The sequence below is a fragment of the Pinus tabuliformis genome, chromosome 8, assembly GCF_031772625.1.
Source record: "Pinus tabuliformis cultivar Carrire ecotype Pingquan chromosome 8, CPIR1, whole genome shotgun sequence".
Classification (NCBI taxonomy): Eukaryota; Viridiplantae; Streptophyta; class Pinopsida; order Pinales; family Pinaceae; genus Pinus; species Pinus tabuliformis.
The window spans coordinates 108,184,797-108,206,544 of NC_142294.1; the positions used below are offsets into that span (position 1 = coordinate 108,184,797).

The following is a 21,748-nucleotide window of genomic DNA, read 5'->3' on the forward strand; positions in this document are numbered from 1 at the left end:
AGTGACTTGCCAGGAGTGTAATCACCAACGATTTCTGGAATCTTACTCCACTTGGTTTCAAAAGCTTCTTGTACTTCTGATTCAGCTTTTCTTAGAGTGGCTGCATGTGCTTCGCTTTCAGACCTTTTAACTAGATTGGGAAGCTTCCCCAGTGTCAAGAAAGAAGGAACCTCTTTGGCTGGGAAACTCGTGCAAACAGTTTTGCAATTACTTGGTCAAGATGATTCAGAAGATGTGTCGAATGATACAGCTTCCACACTCTGCTTAAAATGGTAATGGATTTACATAATGATGTGAAAGAGCTTCCTCTGCAGTGCAACGACGTTCAGGGTTGAACTGAAGCATTCGAGAGAGCAGTGGCTCCAATTCAGAATCAGGTAATTTCTCCTGAGCTTGAAGATATTTATCCATGGTGTGCTTTTGATGGAAGATATGCTTTATTTGAAGTTTTCCAGGAGAAGACAACTAAAAATGCAGCGTGCTCCCCATATGTCTATTGCTGAGCCGTAGTTTCCAGGTGACATGATAAATTCTGGAGGATGATAAGTAGGTGTCATAACAGATATTGAATAACATCTGTAAATGTTCACATCGTTGGTTACCTCTTGGACTAGGTGCGAAAGATTGAAGTCACAAATCTTGACAGTGAAGGGTAACATTACCAATACATTTCCAGCTTTTATATCCTTGTGCCAGTCATTGCAAAAGGCTTAAAGTTTGTATACTTGCAGTATTTTTCAATTAACATAATTTTGTGGCACTTGTGTGTCATGCGAAATACAAGCAACATATAGATTTGGAGGTCTAAGGGATACAAACACAATCTACATATATATGCATTGATTCCTTGTTACTTCGACTGCTGCATAAGAGTTTGGTGGGCTGTATAAAGGCAATGATTGTTTTGACAACTAAAAGTAGTCTTTTTTGGAGGAAAGTTTAGTTGGTTGTATTGTCAGAACATAGTGTTGGTCATGAGTAAACTCTTATTTTTTGTAATGGATTGAAATTAGTGCTTGTTGGTTGCACACTGATCATTTGCTGCACATTTATAAAGGATATTGTTGTGTACTGTGAGTGGGTATTACTTTTCTGCATTGCGTAGTAGTTGTAATCAGTTTTTAAGGTGTAATTTTGACATTGAAGAAAAAAAATGGCCAGAACCAATGAAGTATTAGAGTTCCTCAAAAATCTGATATTGTCTACTACTCATGATACATTAAAAGTCAGCAAAGTTTCTCTCACAGACATTCAGGTCCGTCTACAAAATGCACAAGAGAAAATTGATTTTTTGCAGCTCAATTCTCAGCTACAGCAAGAAGAATTAAAACAGAGGAGTCATCATTCTGAACCTGTTTCTGTTCAAAATATTGAAACAGACTCCCATAAAGCAACAGTTGTGCATGCAGATGTCGCAGTTTAGTTTGCACTTCCCAAGCCCATCATCAGACCTTGGGTACAGCTTGTCCACAACAACCACAGAACTGGTCTTGGATATGACAAGGACGTGTCCTTTCATATTCCAGACTACTCAAAGCCAATTCAGTTTCAGAGTGCTGGATTTCTTCATGATAGTTCATCTCCAACTGTTTCAGACTCTGCTCCTCTTCCACGGCAACAAATTGTGAAATGCCAACACTGTGACCAACTTGGCCATTTGAAAGATCATTGTTTTGATCTTCACCCATGTAAGCATTGTCATAAAACCACCCATTCTTCACACAGATGCTTCAAGAACAAACCTCCTGCAAGATCAAAGATTCATCTTGGATGGATCGCTTCTTGGTAATGGGCATCAACAGCCAAGAAGATATTTCAGTCACATGTCAGAACTTGTTCCAGAGTATTGAACAGTCTTGCAGCTGAGTTTTCTCCATCATCTCACTTGTATCTAACAGGGGGGGAAATGCTGGTCATCTACAAGCTTCATAGCCACATCAAGCGAGCATGAGCCACAACCTGTCACACCAGTTTCAGCATTGTAGCCAGAGACAAAGATTCCCTTGAACATGCCTTTAGTCGGTGATGTCTCTTCAAAGAATCTGGGACACTTCCTCTAGTAGAAGACTTCAGCTTCTTGCCAGTTTCGGAAGAATTCCAGGAATAGAATTGGGGACACTTCCTCTAGCAGAAGACTTCATCTTCTTGCCAGTTTTGGAAGAGTTCCAGGAATTGCATTAAGCATTCCAGAGTTGTTGGTCATCCTTAAACCATCACAGGTTGAGACCTCCCTTTTCAGGTTGAGATTCTCCCTTTTATGCGGGGTGAGACCTCCCTTTCATGGTTGAAGGTTTCCCTCTTCAAAACATCAGGAACACTTCCTCTAGCAGAAGACTTGAGCTTCATGCCAGAATTGGAAGAGTTCCGGGAACTGCACTAAGCGTTCCAGTGTTGGTGGTCATCCTTAAACCACCGCCCTTTATACCAACATTTCAAAGAGCACATTCAGCCTAGTGCTTCCATGCATTTTTGCACATTTTGTATTACAGCTCTTTTCTTGGACTCATACATAGCCCTTCGGATTAAGGGGGGAAATGTTGGACACCTAATCCTCTATGGGTTAGTGTGGAAGCGGAATAGACTAATGAAGTCCAAGAGGCCTTGGGATGTGGAAACCAACGGTCAAACCATGTACTATAAATGTATATGTTTTGTTAATAAAAAATGCACTCTCATGATTTATCTTTCATATTCTGTTGCTGCCCATGTGTGTGTTTAACACCAACATCCGCTATTAGCTTTTTATCTCCGGAATTCATATTCCCTACACTAAGTTCATCTTTGATAGGACCAGTTACCAAATCACCGAACGTAAGAGGTAGAAGTCTTGCACCTCCTATGATTCTTCAATCATTTCTTAAATTATTCAAATCCCCAAAATAAGAGAAGAGGTCACACTAAAATAAGTTAAGGTCCACCACAAAATATAAACGCCCTGCAACTATTTGAAACCCAAAAAAATGGTTGTTGGAATCCTAACAAAATAAATATGCCCTAAGGAGGAACGGCAGGAACACGCGGGGAAGAGGTCAAGACAGCTCTCCGATAGATCATGACATCTCCTCAGCTTGCAGAGCATCCCCAAATACGACTCCAGAAAAGAATCCATGCTAAAGAGCGAGAAAGAATAAGCATACCTGCTGGAATAAAAGAATCCATGCTAAAGGCTTAACTAGTTGCTATTAAACAAATGACAAATGCCCTATATAGGAATGAAATCCTAGCAAAGGGAAAGAGATGTCCTGTAGCGATAGGATTTAGTCTCCCCATATGCGTCATTAGTAATTACACTGGCTCCTGGGGCATGCCTCAGACTGCGCTTACTCGACAATGTTTACACCCTCTAACATCTTTTTCGTTTATCCCTGCTCTAACCTTGTGATGTAAAGTCAAATAATGAGGAAGAAACAAATGGCCAGATTAGGTTACCCCATTGTCCATTATATAATATTAAAACAAACTTTATCTTATCTTGCATTTAACCTTATTCATTGGCAAAGCTTGTCGATCACATATTCCCAGTTTTCTTACATACATAAATCCTGAAATCTATACCCTGGTTTCTTATTTTAAGTAGAATAAGAAAAATCTTCTAATGGGATTATTTGTGTATGAATATATGTATCTCTGTTTGGGCATATGTATGTGAATGACAGCATGAGGATTATTTGTGTATGAATATATGTATCTCTGTTTGGGCATATGTATGTGAATGACAGCATGAGAGTGAGAGTAATATGGACGGAGCTAGAGAAAGAGAGAACAAGAGAATTACCAAGCCAATACCAAAGCCATATATCAGCCGACCAATTATTAACATAGCAAGATCAAGTGCCAACGCTGAAATTAAAGCTCCGATTGCATATAGCAGAGATGCAACAATTAATTCCCTCCGTCTACCTTCAGCAAAGAATTTCATAATATTCTGGAACTTAGATAAGTGATATAAAGATAGCCATATATACAAAACACCACTAAAAATGGCTTGGAAGGATTACAAATGCTATAAAGAGAATATCCTTGACGATGTATTAGTAAAGACCTAAGATATCTGCAACATTGAAAGCGATTATAGACCCAATTAGAGCCCCAAAAAGGGATCCACTAACCTGCAACCAGTAAGAAACGCTAGTACCAATCAGAATAATGGTATATCAAGATTAGACAAACTAAAAAATACAGCTTAGGAAACATCAAAATAATTAGTAAGCACTAGAGAATATGTCTATGATTAACATCTTGTATAGGAATTGTCAAAGGAGCATTTCAATCTCACCACAACACCATTTGCTATAGATGACAAATTGTACCAATCTGTTCCGCTAAGTTCAGCTGACTGCACAATTTACCACAGGCCCCTCAATGAATCAAAGCCCCACTCGATACATGAACACTGATCTTTTCCAAATTGTAAAATGTTACGAAGCATTTCTAATGCTCATAATTCTTAGCGAAAGAGAGACACGCATAACATCAACCAAGGTTACGTAAACAAGAAATTTATAGAGTGCCCAGATATTGTTTTTGTGCTTCATAAGTTCATACATGACATGCAATTGCCCCTCTTCAGTGTAAATTATTTCACAGCAATGGATTTACAATAGGTAGATGATACGACAACACAGCTTGCACACCTATTCCTAACTGATTGGTATCAATAAATTAGCGCTTTTTATTTGTAAAGAGATATATTTAACAAAAAATCGTCATAGATACAATAGCAATATTTAAAGCTAGAAAAATTATACATGCAATTGATAACTAAAACTGCCTCTTTAAAATTAATCAGATAAAGACAAATAATCTTACAAGGAAAGATAAAGGGAGGGTTTTGTTTGACAAAGACCAAGTAGAAAAATACGCACAGCAATCGCAGTGCTAAAGGAGATTTCCAAGTTGCACTGTAAGATAAAGCCCACCACCATTACGTTACAAGACCTGCTAGAATTTCTAAGCATTTATCGGATTCATAATTCATGGATAGCAGGAAAACAAGCAAACCAAACTCAATACAAGAACATGTATAAATAGAATAAGCAATGCCAAAGGGATCCACTCTCTCGTAGGAATTTTTTTTTTTGGGTAAGCTTGGTGGGACTACATTTTCATGTCCAATATATCACCTCGATCAAGGCAGGGGAATTGAACCGGTGACTTCAAATCAATGAGTGCTTTAACAAGCACCTGATCACCATCTATCCAAGACCCCGTGGACCTCTCGTATGAATTTTAATCATTATTCAATCCTACGAGAGCAAGGCCAAGAAGAATAAGAATATAATAGTATTAGATTTGGGTGTGTACAACTTTATCAAGAGAGAATTATTAGCTTACAAACTAGATTAAACTCTTATGTCACCTATATGTAAGGAATAAATTTATACTTGGTTATGTAACTCCAGTTGATCATGAAAAGGGGATTATCAAATAATGCCTTTATCTATTTGTTTAAGTAAGTCATTGAAGCATAGGGAATTGTGTTGATAGTTGCATCCAGCCATGGTTATTTCCCAAACATTATCGACCAATATAAAGGGACATGTAGAAAGACAGAGGTTGTTGATTCTCTAACATCTTGTCTCTAAATGTGTCATGTAATCACATATAAGTAATTGAAAACAGCAAATCAAATTGTGGAATGCTATATACACTGGAACTTATATCCTCAACTTATATCCTCTTCCTAAGGCTGCTAATGTAAAGATAAACATCAGAATAAGCAACTGCATCTAAAGCTTTGCATTTTTACTAGTAAGATGCCTTTGGCCAAGAACTAGTGATGTACCTCATCTTGCCACATGGTCCAAAAAGAAGGTAAAGGACTGACTCGTGATCAAAAACAAACCTACATCTGATCTTCCAAAGGGAAAATAAGCTAGAAACTCTCGGGCATTGCCAAATCTCAATGAAAGAGGATCGAACTTGTTGACCATTGAAGATCACTTGAAGCCCGAGGATATGTCAAAGGCTTCATGTACCATTAAAATTCAATATATCATCAGAGTTTTTAAACTCTATCTTCTTCTTCTTTTTCTTCTTCATTATTGTACTCAAATTCCGCAAGCCCTACGGGGACGATGTAAAGTGATGCTAGTGTGATGAATTGAATCATGTAACAGGCCTAAGTAACTTGGGACATTGTCATCAAGTGAGTTTATTCTCGGAGGTTTTTTTTTACTTGGCTAATTATTGGTACTTTCTAGCACTTAATAATTAATCGAGTTTTTTCCTCCAAGTGTAACCCCAAAACTATAGTGAGGTTTGATGGCAAAGGCCTTGGGTAAGTCCTAGTGTCTATATATTACCATACTAGATCACTCGTAACATTTCACGGAATTTGATTAGGTCTAGGGGTCAATTTTTTAATTTTTTTAATTTCCCGCAGAGCAGAAATTTTAATAAATTTTGATTGTAAAATATAATAAGTGATGTCTAGAGAAGTCGTACGAGACATCTGTGCTCAAAATTACACCTCACCCTCAAATTTCTACTAATATACACCTTGAGGGGTAAAAAATAACTTATGGACCCTCAAAACCCACTCTTCCTTAGTCCATGGGAAAACGTGGCAATATATTAGCCCATAAATAAATTAAATGGAGAGAAATAAAAAACTCCATGTGAAAAAATGACATGGTAATGATTTGGAAACTATCCCAATTCAAAGAGCAAGTGAAGGAAGAGCCAAAGGGTGATATGGCACATGACATCAATGAGACATTAAGCACATGCAAGAAATCGAATTCCTAGCTACAATTGAGGAATATGATTTGGTGACTTGGCAAATTGAATTTCTTGGAGGATCTTGGAATGTTTGGCAAATATTTGATTGAGAAATTGGTGCAGTCTTGTCTTTACTTCCAACTACACCCAACTCCCACACATGGCAGCTACACTTCAAGAAAGGATCCATGTAGCTCCAGGAGAGGCCCACACATTCCTTGTGGCAACTCTACGCATTCCTTGGAGATGTGTCATCAGTTGGCTAGGTGGATGAGATCACATGAGAGTTAACTCTCTTTTGTTTCAAATTTGGCACTCCCTTGCCTCACACCTGGAACTCACATTTCTTGATGGAGAATATGTTGGGCCACCTTAGGGAATTCGACTTGGATTGACTCCACATGAGTCCACTTGTCACATGACTATTTCATTGGGATTTTCTCCCATTTCTCTATTTAAAGGAGCTTTGGGCTCTCACTTTGTAATCTTGGTACAAGTTATTGGGCTTACGGAGACTTTTTTGGATTGTATATTTGTTTCCAATTAATAAAAAAGACTTTGGGGTTACATTTGAGGTGTTATTCCCATTGTGTGTGGTAATATCTTGATATTTTTGCTTTCATTTTTCTACTCATTTCGTTATGCTATTATTTCCATTATGTTTTTCAAGTTGTGTTGATATATAGCTATCTTACATTAGCATAAGGTTTATTTACTTGCTCTAGATAGAGAATGTTTTAGTTGATGTCCAATACAGCTCTAAAATTTTCTCATCATTGCATGTGAATAAGCCCATATGGATCTAATTTGTCAATATGCAGTTGTGTAAAAAATCTTCCTTCGAAACAAGCGTCAAGCGTGGGGGGAAGTTCTCGGAGGAACCAACCCATTCTTGAAAAACTCGAAGGAGAGCCCACGTTTGTTAATTCTCGAGGCCTCATCTTTTGATTTGTCTTGCAGGGACTTGTGGTCTTGGCTCATATTTCAAGCATACTTTTTTCAATATAATTCTCTACTTCAAATTCTTGTGCTTATAATTGTTTATTTGCTACTTAAGAGCTTGAATGGTGGCTAAGCAAAGAATAGAATTCACTCATATTCTTTAGCATAGCCTATGTAGACTATATTGTACATATACATTTGCAATTTTCTTGTTTAATTTTGTAGCTAATATTTGATTTATCTTGCAGCCGTCTCTAACTTTTTCTTGTGTCAACTTGCAGGATATATTGTTTGAAACTCTTAACAAGTTCTTTGTAGGACCTTGGGCTCTCATTTCGAGGCTAGTGTTCAAGGAGGTTGTGAGCATTTGAAGCTCCATTTTGGCAAGGCCAATTTCTCTTTGAAGGCAGCACTTTTCTCTCTAGGTTGTGGGCTTAAGGAGGCCTAGCCTCTCTCGCTTTGTGCAAATTTCTCCTCTTCAAATCTGAATTTTATATGTAAAGCGAGCATCCCAATTTTCAGATTTCAAGGCTTCTCTTTGGCCTCATTTGAATCAAATAACTCATCTAGGAAAAGTCTATTTCCTAAGGATTTCATTGTAAAGATTTTCCTTGAGCTCTCACTTGCGAATTTCTTTTCATGCATGATTAACACAACACTGATAGCCTTTTTTGTTTTAGCACATGCTTAATATTAGTTAATATTTTGCCATTTCCATTTTTAATACTTGTGCAAATCATTTACAACATATGCAATTTTTATTTGAGCAAGCAATTATTTCATTTGGGCAAATTTAAACGTACTTTGCTCTACAATTTCTTTGAAAATATTGCTTCAATATTTTTATCAACCCATAATCATGTGGCATTTTGGTTGTTGATGGTTATTTCTTTAAGTATCTCTTGTGCCATTTAATTTGGAGCAAATTTAATTGTTTTGCAAGCAACCTATTTGGAACTTGTGGAGTTGTATTAAGTTATTTGCATCACTTTCATTTGAAAGACATTGGTACCATTCACTTGATCACTATTTCTCATTTATAAGTATTGATATCAATACTTTCTTTGGAAGCTCTAATATTTACTCAAGTATCTCATCTAAGCATTTGTAGTGTCAACTTGCATCTTTAAAACATACCTCCAAGCATAAGCTTGGTTGAAAGACTTTTAGGAACCCCCTTTCTCACTCAACTTGCGAAACATAGATCCTCTTTTGCGTTTAACATGGTGACCTTCTAGTTGTCAAAGCCATAGTCTCTGCAACACCAGAAGCATCAAGTGGTTGGATTCCCATGGGAGGTATCGTTATTACAACCTCATTTGTCTTTTCGTGGGTGTCCCTCCACAACTCACACTAGAGACTTTTTCCAAAATAGTTGAGAGAAAGGTTACATCTAGATAGGCATTTAACTTAAAATTTCTTAAATTATGCAACTACGGTCAAATTCCACTTTGGACAGCTCACTTGATGGAGTTGACGATTGCATTGAATTCCTCTTTTCGAGAGAACCAAAATCGACCTTAAGATCACTTATGAAGGGAAAGTGTACTTATGAAGGAAAGCCCACATATGCACATTTGGACAAAGATCGGCCTCAAAGTAAATTGGACACCCATGGAAGCCTATAAATACAAGTGACCTCAAGCTCATTTGGACATCACCAAGCATCTTCTTCTTCTCTTCTTCATTGATTGGTTCGAACAGGTTTGAAGCTGGGACGACAAAAGAAGTTCGCAAAGGTCTGAAATTATAGGGTTCGAGGCTCACATCTGTTTTATGGTTTTGGGTTACAGCCGTTGTGTTAAAATTGGCAACTAAGGCCAAACTCCATGTGGATCATCTTATTTATGGCAGCTGATATTTTTCTTGGATCCCTCTCACTGAAAGGTGTAGGATTGATCTAAAGCTCATCTGATTCCGATAAGTATTCAAGGAGTTATGAATTTAATTGTGTTATAAGACAATTCGTCAAGGTCGGCCAGCGACCAAATAACACAACATGTGCTCCACGATTTAGTATAAAAAGAGGCGACTTGATAGTCATTTGCACAAACGTCTCTCTCTTGATTTCTCTCCACTCGCTTTGGGTCTTAAAGGAAGAGAGATCTAGGAGGAGGATGCCCTAGCCGCAGTCTGCCCTAACCAAGAAGATGCGGTCAAGTGAGAAGCCCTAACGCTACAAGGAGGACAGCCCTAACCTATACGCTAGTATCTATGCAGTCAAGTGAGAAGCCCTAACGCCACAATGAGGACATCCCTAACCTATACGTTGGTATCTACGCAATCTAGAAGGTAGTCGAGTTTGTGGAGATATTGTCACTATTTTGGGTGCAGGTTTTAGAGAAGAAGAGCCACATCTCTTAGCCACATTGCAGGAGGCAAGAAGGATGGCTTGAGGGCTGTTTTGTGACATGTTGGAGTAGTCTTACATTGCAAATCATGCCATAGACTATAGGTGAGTTTAATGCTTGTTTTGTGCATGGTTTTGGGGTGTATATCTCTGTTTATAGGGCCACATTGAGGGACTACTACAGCAGAAATTGGGAGGTGAAGTTTAGATGGCTGAGAGGCCTAGAAAGGCCCTCCTAACCAGGCTGCAGTCATCTCTAAGGACAGCGAGGCAAAACAGGGGTATTCTCCCTATATGTTAGGCTTGTTTATAGTGTTGGAGTGGGAAGATTGCTTCAGGTCTGAGTTGATTGTTGTAGGGAGCTTTGTGGAGGTGCCCAAGTCCTACAACATCACCTTGGATACCTTGGATCCTTCAACTGAAGTAAGCGGCCTGTTTGGAGAAGATTAGGGCACCGGTGTAAGCTTGTTGGTGTGCCCTAACCAGACTGGTACATGCACAGAACCCTAGGCAGAGATTAGCAGTAGAATGCAACAGGAGGTATGGCAAGGCTATTATGATAGCAGCAAGGTATGGCAAGGCTATTGAGGTATGGCAATGGCATAGTGCAATAATAGCACAATTGGGATAGCATGACTATTAGGGACAGCAGCTACAGCAATACAACTAGGCAGCAGTGGCAAGCATGGAGCTACAAGGGGCAGCTGCATAGTAAATGGGATAGCAAAGGCACAATAGGACAGCAGCTATGACATGGCAGCATAGGCATAATTGGAACAGCAGCGATGACATGGCAGCAAAGGCTACAATGGGACAGCAACAAAGGCATGGTGCTACAAATTCATTGGACAGTAGCAATGTGCAACAATGGCACATGGGACAATAGTGGTAGCATAAGGTGCAGTAGTATGATGAGTGCAGCATGGTCATGAGGTCCAGCATTGTGATGATGGGTGCAGCACAGTGAGGTGTTGCGTGTTGACGAGATGAAGCACAATGATAGGTGAAGGAGTCACCTTGGAGAATCAGTTGAAGCAAACATGTCTTCAACTGATCTCATGTATCATCTTCTTAGAGATGATCTATGCTCTTATCTAGATAAGTTAACACTTTGACTTATGTTGTATATGTACTATCTCTCTCTCTCTGTTGCACTCTTGAAGAACATATAAGAAGAATTGATCAAGGGTTTCCCCACATTGGGGTTTGTCCCTAGCTAGCGCCACACCTTGTGTCCTCTTGTCTTGGCTTGTCTTCTACAAACTATGTTTATGTTCAATCTGCAATTTACTTTAATGCTAATGTGATTACTAATCTGGAAAGACATTGAGCTAACTGTGAAAATTGAAATCAATTGCTCTAAGCATAGAACATACCTAAAATTAACATGGAATCAGAGCTGAGGTGAAGACAAAGCCCAAGGAAGAGTGAAAGAGCAGTCATCGAAGACAGTTGGGAAAGGACACTAGGATCAGTGGATTCCTCATCCCTCTTCAAATTCACCAAGGGTGAAGTCGAAGCAGAGAATATTATCAAAATGGCACAGCGGAAGCTTCTGATGGCCTACCTAAAGATCACTTCAATGGGAAGTCCAAATCTAAGGAAAGGAAGATGCCTTGTCTGTAATAAGTTCGGCCATTATGTTGAGGAGTGTCCGAATGGTAGGGACACATCACTTGATGAAGATGACAATCATTCCAGGGACATCTTCAATGATCAGAGGAATGAAAGGTAATGCAGGTCATCAAGGAAATGGTCGACCCTTCAAGAAAGCAAGGAACCCCAGGTGTGAAGAATCAAATGTTGTTTCTGATAAGATAAAGAAGTGTTATCTTGTATTGGCACTCTCCTTCAAACTCTTTGGGAATCTGGCTTATTGACTGTAGTGCTTCAAGGCACTTCATCAGATAGAAGGGTGCTCTCTCTAATTTGGTAGAGATGGAAACAATCATGGGATTATACCTGGAGTCAATGCCACCTATCCTGAAAAGGGTGTAGGGAATATTACCCCTCAATTGAATGAGGGTAACTCGATTCATTTACAAAATGTCTTTTATGTACCTAATCGCAAGAAGAACCTGGTGTCCATTTCGGCAATGGAAGTCAAAGGTTACAGGGTGGCATTCATCGATGGAAAGGTACGTGTTTGAAAATAGAATTTTCAAATATGCTTTTACTCATGGGTTCAAGATTGGCAATTTGTATCAAGTTGCGGGATCGTCCATTGGGGACCATGTCAGTTGACACATCTCATCTATAGCACCGGAGGTCTACTTTATGGGGCATTACCCGATGTGAGTCAGATGGTGAATGTGAGTCAGATGGTGACAGGGATGCTTGAATTCAAAAAGAGCATGAAGGTACATGTCTAAGATGTACTGAAGGAAAATCTTACAAAGGGACCATTCCCCTCATGTAGCAAGTCCACAAGTTTGGAACAACCCGAGGGGTTTGAGATTCATTATAGGGAATCTCATGTGTGTAGGTGGAATAAAGCCCTCTATGGCTTGAAGCAAAACACCCTGGGCTTATTATGAGAGGATTGACAATTGTATGATGACGTTGAGATTCACTAGGAGTGAAGCCGATCCAAAACATTGCTCAAAGGTTGTGGATGATAGACCTCTCATACCGGCACCTTCTGAGGACAACCTATTTCTAACTGGTGCAGACCCTCTCATTTGCAGAAGCAAGAGGGAGTTGGATTCTGGATGTGGAATGGTAAACTACAAGCACGTGACTACCTCGAGGATCTTAACTTTCAGAAGTTATATGGTAGTGATGCCAGACCAGATTTGGGAAATGCCTCTGAGTTTCATAAACTCATTCGCGTTTATGTTCTTGGTGAACTTCCGTCCAGACATATGATTTGCAGTTAGTATGATGAGCTCATATATGGTTGAGCCTCACTGGATTGGTGCCAAGAATCTTCTAAGATATCTTCGGGGCACAATCTCTCATGGATTGAAATACACTGTCGGAAATATGAAGTTGCATGATTGTTCGAATGTTGACTAGGCAAGCAATGTGGAGGATCTCAAGAGCACTTCTGAGTGTTGATTCTCTTTGGGTTCTGCTTGATATCCTGGATGAGCAGGAAGCAAAAGACGGTTGCTTTGAGCACCGCTGAGACTAAAAACATAGCTACGAGTATGACCTCGAGTGAAGTTTCCTAGTTGCGGGAGCTCTTCAGTGAGCTGTTTGTACACATGATGGATACCACCGTGATCTTCTTTGTCAACCAGGGGGGGATTCGATTATTGAGGAATCCCTTATTCTATGATTGCTCCAACATATAGACACAGATACTACCTTATCTAGGATATGGTACATCGATGAGCGAGGAGGCTCCATCACATTGAGACTGATGTACAGGTCGCACACATTCTGTTGAAGCCCTGGGGAAAGGTCAAATTTGTGACTTTCCCGAATGACTTGGAGTCGTTGCGAGACCCTCTTATGAGGGTCCCGCATGATGCATGCATTGAGATCTGGGAGCTCCAAGGGGCTTGGGGTACTTCTTGGATCAACAAGTGACCATAGGGCGACTCACCCTCCCCTAATGGTGCACTGTGTACAGGGTGAATGGCTCAGCGTTCCCCTATGATACCCTGTGGCAACTTAGGGACAGGATGAGTCGTTCTCCTGTCAAGGCATCCTACCCATGCAGTCCGAGACTCATGGGAAGTACCTTTCATCTAGCCAATGAGAAGGGAAATGGGGTTAGGGGCCATAGTAGTACAATCGATGGACGCATCGTTGTATCTACCATACTCCCTATGCTAGGATGACCTCCATTAATCTGGGATCAATGAAACTAATCTGGGATCAATATGAGTGGTTTGAGACACTCTCTTTTCACATTGATCTGGGATCAAATGGAACTGACTACGGGTCAGTAACAATGACATAACTCACTCTCTTTTGGAACTGATCTGAGATCAATAAGAGTGGTATGACACACTCTCTTCATATGGAACTGACTTAGGGTCAGTAGAGAATGGTATGAGACATTCTCGATCAATTCTTCTTCTTCATGGTTCAGCAGAGCAGAGATAGTACAGTCAGATAGATGCATCAGCGGATGGAGTTCTCCCTAGTTGAGAGGGAGTGTTAAAATTGGAAACTAGGGCCAAACTACATGTGGGTCATCTTATTTATGGCAGCTGATGTTTTTCTTGGATCCCTCTCATCGAGAGGTGTAGGATTGATCTAAAGATCAACTGATTCTGATAAGTATTCATGGAGTTATGAATTTAATTGTGTTATAAGACAATTCGTCAAGGTCAGCCAACAACCAAATAACCCACACATGTGCTCCATGATTTAGTATAAAAAGAGGTGACTTGATAGTCATTTGGACACACACCTCTCTCTTGATTTCTCTCCACTCGCTTTGGGTCTTAGTGGAAGAGAGATCTAGGAGGAGGATGCCCTAGCCACAGTTTGCCCTAACCAAGAGGACGCAGTCAAGTGAGAAGCCCTAACGCTACAAGGAGGACAGCCCTAACCTATACGCTGGTATCTACGCAGTCAAGTGAGAAGCCCTAACGCTACAAGGAGGACAGCCCTAACCTATACGTTGGTATCTACGCAGTCTAGAAGGTAGCCGAGTTTGTGGAGATATTCTCACTGTTTTGGGTGCGGATTTTAGAGAAGAAGAGCCGCAACTCTTAGCCACATTGCAAGAGGCAAGAAGGATGGCTTGAGGGTTGTTTTGTGACACGTTGGAGCAGTCTTACCTTGCAAATCAGGCCGCAGACTATAGGTGAGTTTAATGATTGTTTTGTGCATGGTTTTGGGGTGTATATCTCTGTTTATAGGGCCGCAGTGAGGGACTGCTATAGCAGCAGTTGGGAGGTGAAGTTTAGATGGCTAAGAGGCCTAGAAAGGCCCTCCTAACCAGGCCGCAGTCATCTCTAAGGACAGCGAGGCAAAACAGGGGTATTCTCCCAATATGTTAGGATTATTTACAGTGCTGGAGTGGGAAGATTGCTTCAAGTCTGAGTTGATTGTTGTAGGGAGCTTTGTGGAGGTGCCCAAGTCCTATAACATCACCTTGGATACCTTGGATCCTTCAGCTGAAGTAAGCGGCCTGTTTGGAGAAGATTAGGGCACCGGTGTAAGCTTGTTGGTGTGCCCTAACCAGACTAGTACATGCACAGAACCCTAGGCAGAGATCAGCAGTAGCATGCAGCAGAAGGTATGGCAAGGCTATTGGGACAACAGCAAGGTATGGCAAGGCTATTGAGGTATGGCAATGGCATAGTGCAATAATGGCACAATTGGGATAGCATGATTGTTAGGGACAACAGCTACAGCAATACAACTAGGCAGCAGAGGCAAGCATGGAGCTGCAAGGGACAGCTGCATAGTAAATGGTGTTGGAAATAATATTGAGAGGGGGGGTGAATCAGTATTATCAGATCAATAATTTTATTTCCTAAACATATTTGTATACGCTACTTCAGCTAAGTGAACTAGCGTGTACATGCGACTGTACTTAAAGCAACCAGCGTATATGAAAAAAACTTTTGATTTAGCCAATTTATCATGCATTGAACTTTAACCAGTATATCAGAGATTTATTCGACAGTGCAGTAAAAGCAGAATAAAACATCACACATAAGCAACACACATGAACACCAAGATATAAGGTGGAAACCTAATGTGGGTAAAAACCCCTTGTTGATGTCGTCTCTGTCTTTTTTTAATAATAAGAAAATCTATTTACAATCTTGTACTGGTGCAGACTCATACCAATACGCAGGCTTCTACCTGCAGAAGGTTACAACCTTCTCTCGTTCTCCAGCTTCTATTGGAAGGGAGCTACAACCCCCTAACTCTTGTACTAGCCGATATGTTTACTAGTACGTAGGCGGCGACCTACAGAAGGCTACGACCTTCTTTCTTCCTCCAAGGACCACGTTTCATAAATTTTCAGACTGGATCCATCAACAACATCATAACTGCAATTCAATCATCAAATACATCTGCATCAACCAATCACTGAAACTCAATCATCACTTTTTGAATCAACCACAACTGAATCAATCAATCACTTTGACAACCCATCGTCAAATCACAATCAATCTGATCATTCAGAATACTATCACCAGAATACAGTCACCAAAACCCAAACCAGAACCCAAAACTCTGCAACAACAAACAGAAACAACTGAAACATACTTTATAAGGTATACGCTACTTCCATGTGTCGAACCAGCATGCAATGTTGTGAAAATCGCGATCGGGATTAAATCGGCGCAGGGAACAAATCGGAAAAAATCGGAAAATAGGGAAAAAATTGGAAAAAATCGTTTGGTACAAAAATATTCATTATTTTTCATTTTTTTTCAATTTTTTTAATATCTAAACCATCTACAACATAAAATAAATCCATTGACACATAAATATGATAAAAAAGCTAATATATAAGATGTTTAATATCATTTCTAGCGCTAAAATCACACATAACATTGAATCATGTCCTGAATAGTAAGTCCTGACTCCCGAGTCCCAACTCAGCCTCAAAATATCAACAAAAAATATGATAATGTATCTCATCATATCATAATGTCATATACAATAAAATGAAAGTCTAATCCTATTGATTTCCTCTGCCCCTCTTGCGAGAAAATGCCACAGCTTTCCCTTTCCCTCTAGATGTAGATGCTGGTGCCCCTGCTGGTGGAGATGGCAGTGGAGTTTGATGTGCTCTAGAAGCTGAAGAACTAGAAGTAGGAGCTATAGGAGGTAGACCACGTCCTCTACTGGTGGAGATGGCAGTGGAGTCTGATGTGCTCTAGAAGATGAAGAATTAGAAGTAGGAGCTATAGGAGGTAGACCACGTCCTCTACTGGTGGCAGGGGTAGCCTAGGCAGGTGGTGTCACCTGGAAACATTACAATCTCCCAATCCTGAAATCCTGAAAAACTGATAAGTCTGCTGGATTTTAAATGAAATCTAAAATTCTACTTTCTCCATATGAAATCCAATGAGGTTGGAACCACTCTCAAACATCCTGAGTCATTTCATGGTAATGTTAAAAATTTAAGTAAAAGGATGAAAATGAAGATTAAGGAGAATGCCACTTTTACTTTAAGAATTTAACATTACCATGAATAGCATATCCATACTAGGGCCTAGACTTGATCATTAAGCTGCCCCACTCAGAAATTATTTGTTTCTTTCAAAAAAAATTGCATGAAAAAACCCAAAAAAACGCTATAAAACTATGTTGTCGTGACCCCCGGCAATTTTTTAAGTTTTTATTGCGATTTTTTCGTTTTTATCGCGATTTTTTCAATAAAAATCGGCAAAAAAATACCGGCGATTTTTTCGTATAAAAATCATGATTTGATCAGCAGAAGGAAAAAATCGCGATTTTCACAACACTGCCAACGTGTATACGCGCTTTTATCAAAGCCAACTAGCGTATACATCTGCAAATATTAATTCATAATTTTGCAGCTATTCCGGACTTTAGTTATACCCAGATCATAATATTTACAGAATAACACATGCGTCAGTATTCAGATCTAGACTATACATGATCAAACCACATAATGATAATTCATTTCAAGCCTTAAGATCCCGATCCATCATTAGATCTTATCCCTCATCAACCGCTAAGGTTCATCCTTGGTTCAGATCAAGCACAGCACCATAAGCCAATAACCTGCATACTAGATCTCACACTTCATCAGATATTCAATACTTGCACACTTGGCCTAATGATCTTCTCCTCCTTATATAATTTTAGGCCTTTCTCAATACCATGGACCAAAACCACTTGGGACCAATACCTTGGACCAAATACCTTGGACCAATACCTTGAATCAAAATACTTTGGACCAAATACTTCGGAGTAAAAACTTGGTTTTCCAAAATATACGCGCTTTTCCTTCTGTGCAAATGCGTGTGTACATATACGCTACTTGTGTTCAGTGATCCTGCGTGTATACGCAGCTTGGTCAAGGTGAACCTGCGTATACGTCTCTTTCTTCATTCTTTGTAGTCTGATCTGTAATTCTTTGTTGTTGACATGTTGTACTGTGATCTGAGTGAGTTGCCATCAAGGAAAACACCTGTATCATAATGCCAACAATCTCCGCCTTTGGACTTGATGGCAACAACAACACCAAGTAACTCTCCCCCTTTGACATCAAGGGCAAAGGGTGAACCAAGATAATTTCTCCCTTTGACATACATTATGCTGGTCATGCTCCCCCTGAGTACATGTTGAATTCTCTGATTGAGCTCCCCTTTTGTACATGCTGAGATGTACTGAAACCGTCCATGCTCCCCCTAAGCACAAGCAAAGTCTACAAAAAGATTTTCTAAAAGAATAACATGACTCTATAACTCAACTATGTGAGGATGACCTTCCTATCACCAATGACTCATACATACATCCATCTCCCAACCAAGTGGGGATATACCAAATTTGACTCATCCACCCAACCAAGTGGGGATATACCAATTGTTTATACATGACAAAAACAAGAAATATTACATCATCCATCCCATGTAAAGTGGGGATATAAATTACATCATTTGTCCAAGAGGACTCATTCAAATGTATGAGAAGACATATCACACCCTAGAATTTTAAACAAATGGTATAAATATCTGAAACCATAGCTGGACTTAGCAATCATAATGCCAACAATGTTGGATGTACGTGAAGGCTAATGCTCCCCCTGAACCGGTGCTACCTGTGCATTGTTAACAGGTCAATGATCAAGGCATCTTTGTCAGTCAGATAAAATTAATGAACAGAGCATATTAATCATCAATATCAGTTAGAGCACCCATATCAGAGCCTGCCCCACTGTTTTTCTTGTCTGAAAAACATATATGCTCCTTGACCCACAGAAACCCGCATGTGTATGCAACTATACTTCATGAAACACGCGTATAATAACCTTTCTCTGAAAAAATTGATTTAACAGCAGGATGATGCAGCAACTACTCCCACCTTTTGTTGGAGATATTCCCTCCAAAGAACAGGGAATATGTTCCCTGTTCTTTGGAGGGAACATATTCCAATTTGACCTTTTGTTCAAGCACTTGTTCACGTAGAAAATGGTATTTGATGGGTATGTGCTTGGTCTTGGAGTGCATGACTAGATTCTTTGAAATATTGATGGCACTTGTATTATCACATAGAATGGAGATGGGTGGAGTACATGTGATCTGAATGTCTTGCAATGTTTGCATCATCCAAAGTAGTTGTGTGCAGCAAGATGCAGCAGCCACATATTCTACTTTAGCTGTAGATAACGCAATTGAACTTTGTTTCTTGCTGAACCAAGACACTAACCTAGAACCCATATAGAATGCACCACCACTAGTGCTTTTTCTGTCATCAACACTTCCTGCCCAATCTGCATCTGTATATGCATGAAGAGTAAGATTTGTATCTCTAGGATACCATAAACCAAAGTTCTGTGTTCCTTGAAGATATTTGAAAATTCTTTTGACTGCTTGAAGGTGTGATTCCTTTGGATTTGCTTGGAATCTTCCAACTATTCCTACTGCATGCATGATGTCAGGTCGGGTACCTGTTAGATAAAGTAGATTGCCAATCATGGATCTGTAAGTTGGTTGATGTACTACTGCTGATTCATCATTTGAGCTGAGACTGCATCCTATTACCATTGGGGTACATACAGGTTTAGAATCTTCCATGCCGTACCTTTTCAAGATCTGTTTGAGATATTTGGTTTGTGAAAGAAAAATACCATCTTTATTTTGTTGAACTTGTAGACCAAGAAAATAGGTAAGTTCACCAAGCAAGGACATTTCAAATTCTTGCTGCATTACTGAAGCAAAATTCTGACTCATGGATTCTTCATTGCTACCAAAAATGATATCATCAACATAAACAACAATTATTAGCAATTTATCAGTGTCAATATTTGTATATAGATTGCTATCTGCTGACCCTTTTGAAAAACCCTGTTGGTGTAGATATTTGTCAAGGCGATAATACCAGGCCCTTGGAGCCTGTTTTAGACCATAGAGAGCCTTTTTTAGTCTGCATACAAGTTTTGCATCATTTCCAAGAATGAATCCTTCTGGTTGTTCAATATAGACTTCTTCTTCTAAATCTCCATTAAGGAAGGCAGATTTTACATCCATTTGGTATACTTTGAATTTCTGAAAGCTAGAAAGAGCAAGAAACATCCTTATGGCTTCAAGTCTAGCAACAGGTGCAAAAGTTTCTTCAAAATCTATACCTTATTTTTGAGCATACCCTTTACAAACAAGTCTGGCCTTGTTTCTAATAACTTCTCCATTTTCATTCAGCTTGTTTTTGAATATCCATTTAGTTCCTATAATATTTTTATCATGAGGTCTAGGAACTAATTCCCAAGTATTATTCTTTTCAATTTGCTCAAGTTCTTCATTCATGGCCTTGACCCAACATTCATCTTTGCATGCTTCATTTACATTTTGAGGTTCGATGGAGGATAGTAATGCTAGATAGCTTGAAGTTTCCGTAATAGTTCTTCTTGACTGTATACCTGCCTCTTTATCCCCTAAAATTTGAGTTTCTGAATGATTTTTCTGAACATACCTGGACGGAGTCTTTTCTTCTACCGTTATCTCTTCTTCTGCTGCTTCATTGGTTTCTTCTTTAGAATCATTGTGATTTGATGTTGGAAAATAATCCCCATCTTCTTCATTGTCATAATCTTCGGTTTTTATCTGTTTTGGATTTTTGCATGCTTCATCAACTACAACATCAATACTTTCAACAGTTTTCCCGAGTCTTTTATTAAAACATTTATATCCTTTACTTCGGGAAGAGTAACCAAGAAGAATACCTTCATCTGCTCTGGGCTCAAATTTACCAAGTTTTTCATCAGTCCTTTTGATATAGCATTTGCTTCCAAAAACTTTAAAGTATTTTACAGTAGGAGTCTTAACATACCAAAGTTCATTTGGAGTTTGAGTGCTGTTTACCACGAACATTTGCTTGGTTGAGAATAGTTAAGGCGGCGAATGCAGCTTCACCCCAAAAGGTTGCAAGAGTTCCAGATTCATCTAGCATAGCTTGAGCCATTTGTTGAACAGTTCTGTTCATTCTTTCTACCACTCCATTTTGCTGAGGAGTCCTTGCGGTGGAGAACTGTCTTTTTATTCCATGTTGTTCACAAAAGTCAAAGAATTCATCCGAGGTAAATTCCCCTTCTCAATAAGATCTGAGGCATTTGATTTTGCGATTTGATTCATTTTCAACCAAATCTTTGAAGGCTTTGAACTTTTCAAATGCTTCATCTTTATGCTTTAGAAGACCTATCCAACACATTCTAGAAAAATCATCAACGAACAAAATAAAGTATTCTTCTCCACGAGGTGACTTTTTCCTTGATGGTCCACATAAATCAGTATGGACAAGTTCAAGAGGCTTACTAGCTGACCCTTCTTTTTCAATGAAGTGAGCTCCGGTTTGCTTACCGAATTGACATGGTTTGCATATTGTATTTTCAGGGATGCTGATATCTAGAAGATCGCGAACAGCCTTGAATCTGCATGCTTTTCTTATTTGAGAAAAGCTTAGATGTCCCAATCTTCTATGCCACACACCAATTTTCATCATTTTTGCTTAGATAGCACTGTTATGTATAAGTTGTTTCGAGTTCTTGTACCTTTGATCACGGTTTCTCTTGTATCAAGCTCATGAACAACACATCCGTTTGATCGAAACACCACTTCATTT

At 39.4% G+C, this 21,748-nt stretch overlaps 1 protein-coding gene across 1 annotated transcript in view; it reads right to left on the reverse strand.

Moving 5' to 3' along the window:
- The window catches only part of LOC149234363 (D-xylose-proton symporter-like 2), a 297,092-nt gene that overhangs the window by 241,236 nt on the left and 34,108 nt on the right, over positions 1-21,748 (reverse strand). The window contains exons 4-6 of the mRNA XM_089368252.1: positions 4,277-4,336; positions 4,043-4,109; positions 3,776-3,900 (exon numbers count right to left, since the gene is read on the reverse strand). Of these exons, the coding sequence (XP_089224378.1) occupies positions 3,776-3,900; positions 4,043-4,109; positions 4,277-4,336 (252 nt within the window). The remainder of the gene's footprint in view (positions 1-3,775; positions 3,901-4,042; positions 4,110-4,276; positions 4,337-21,748) is intronic.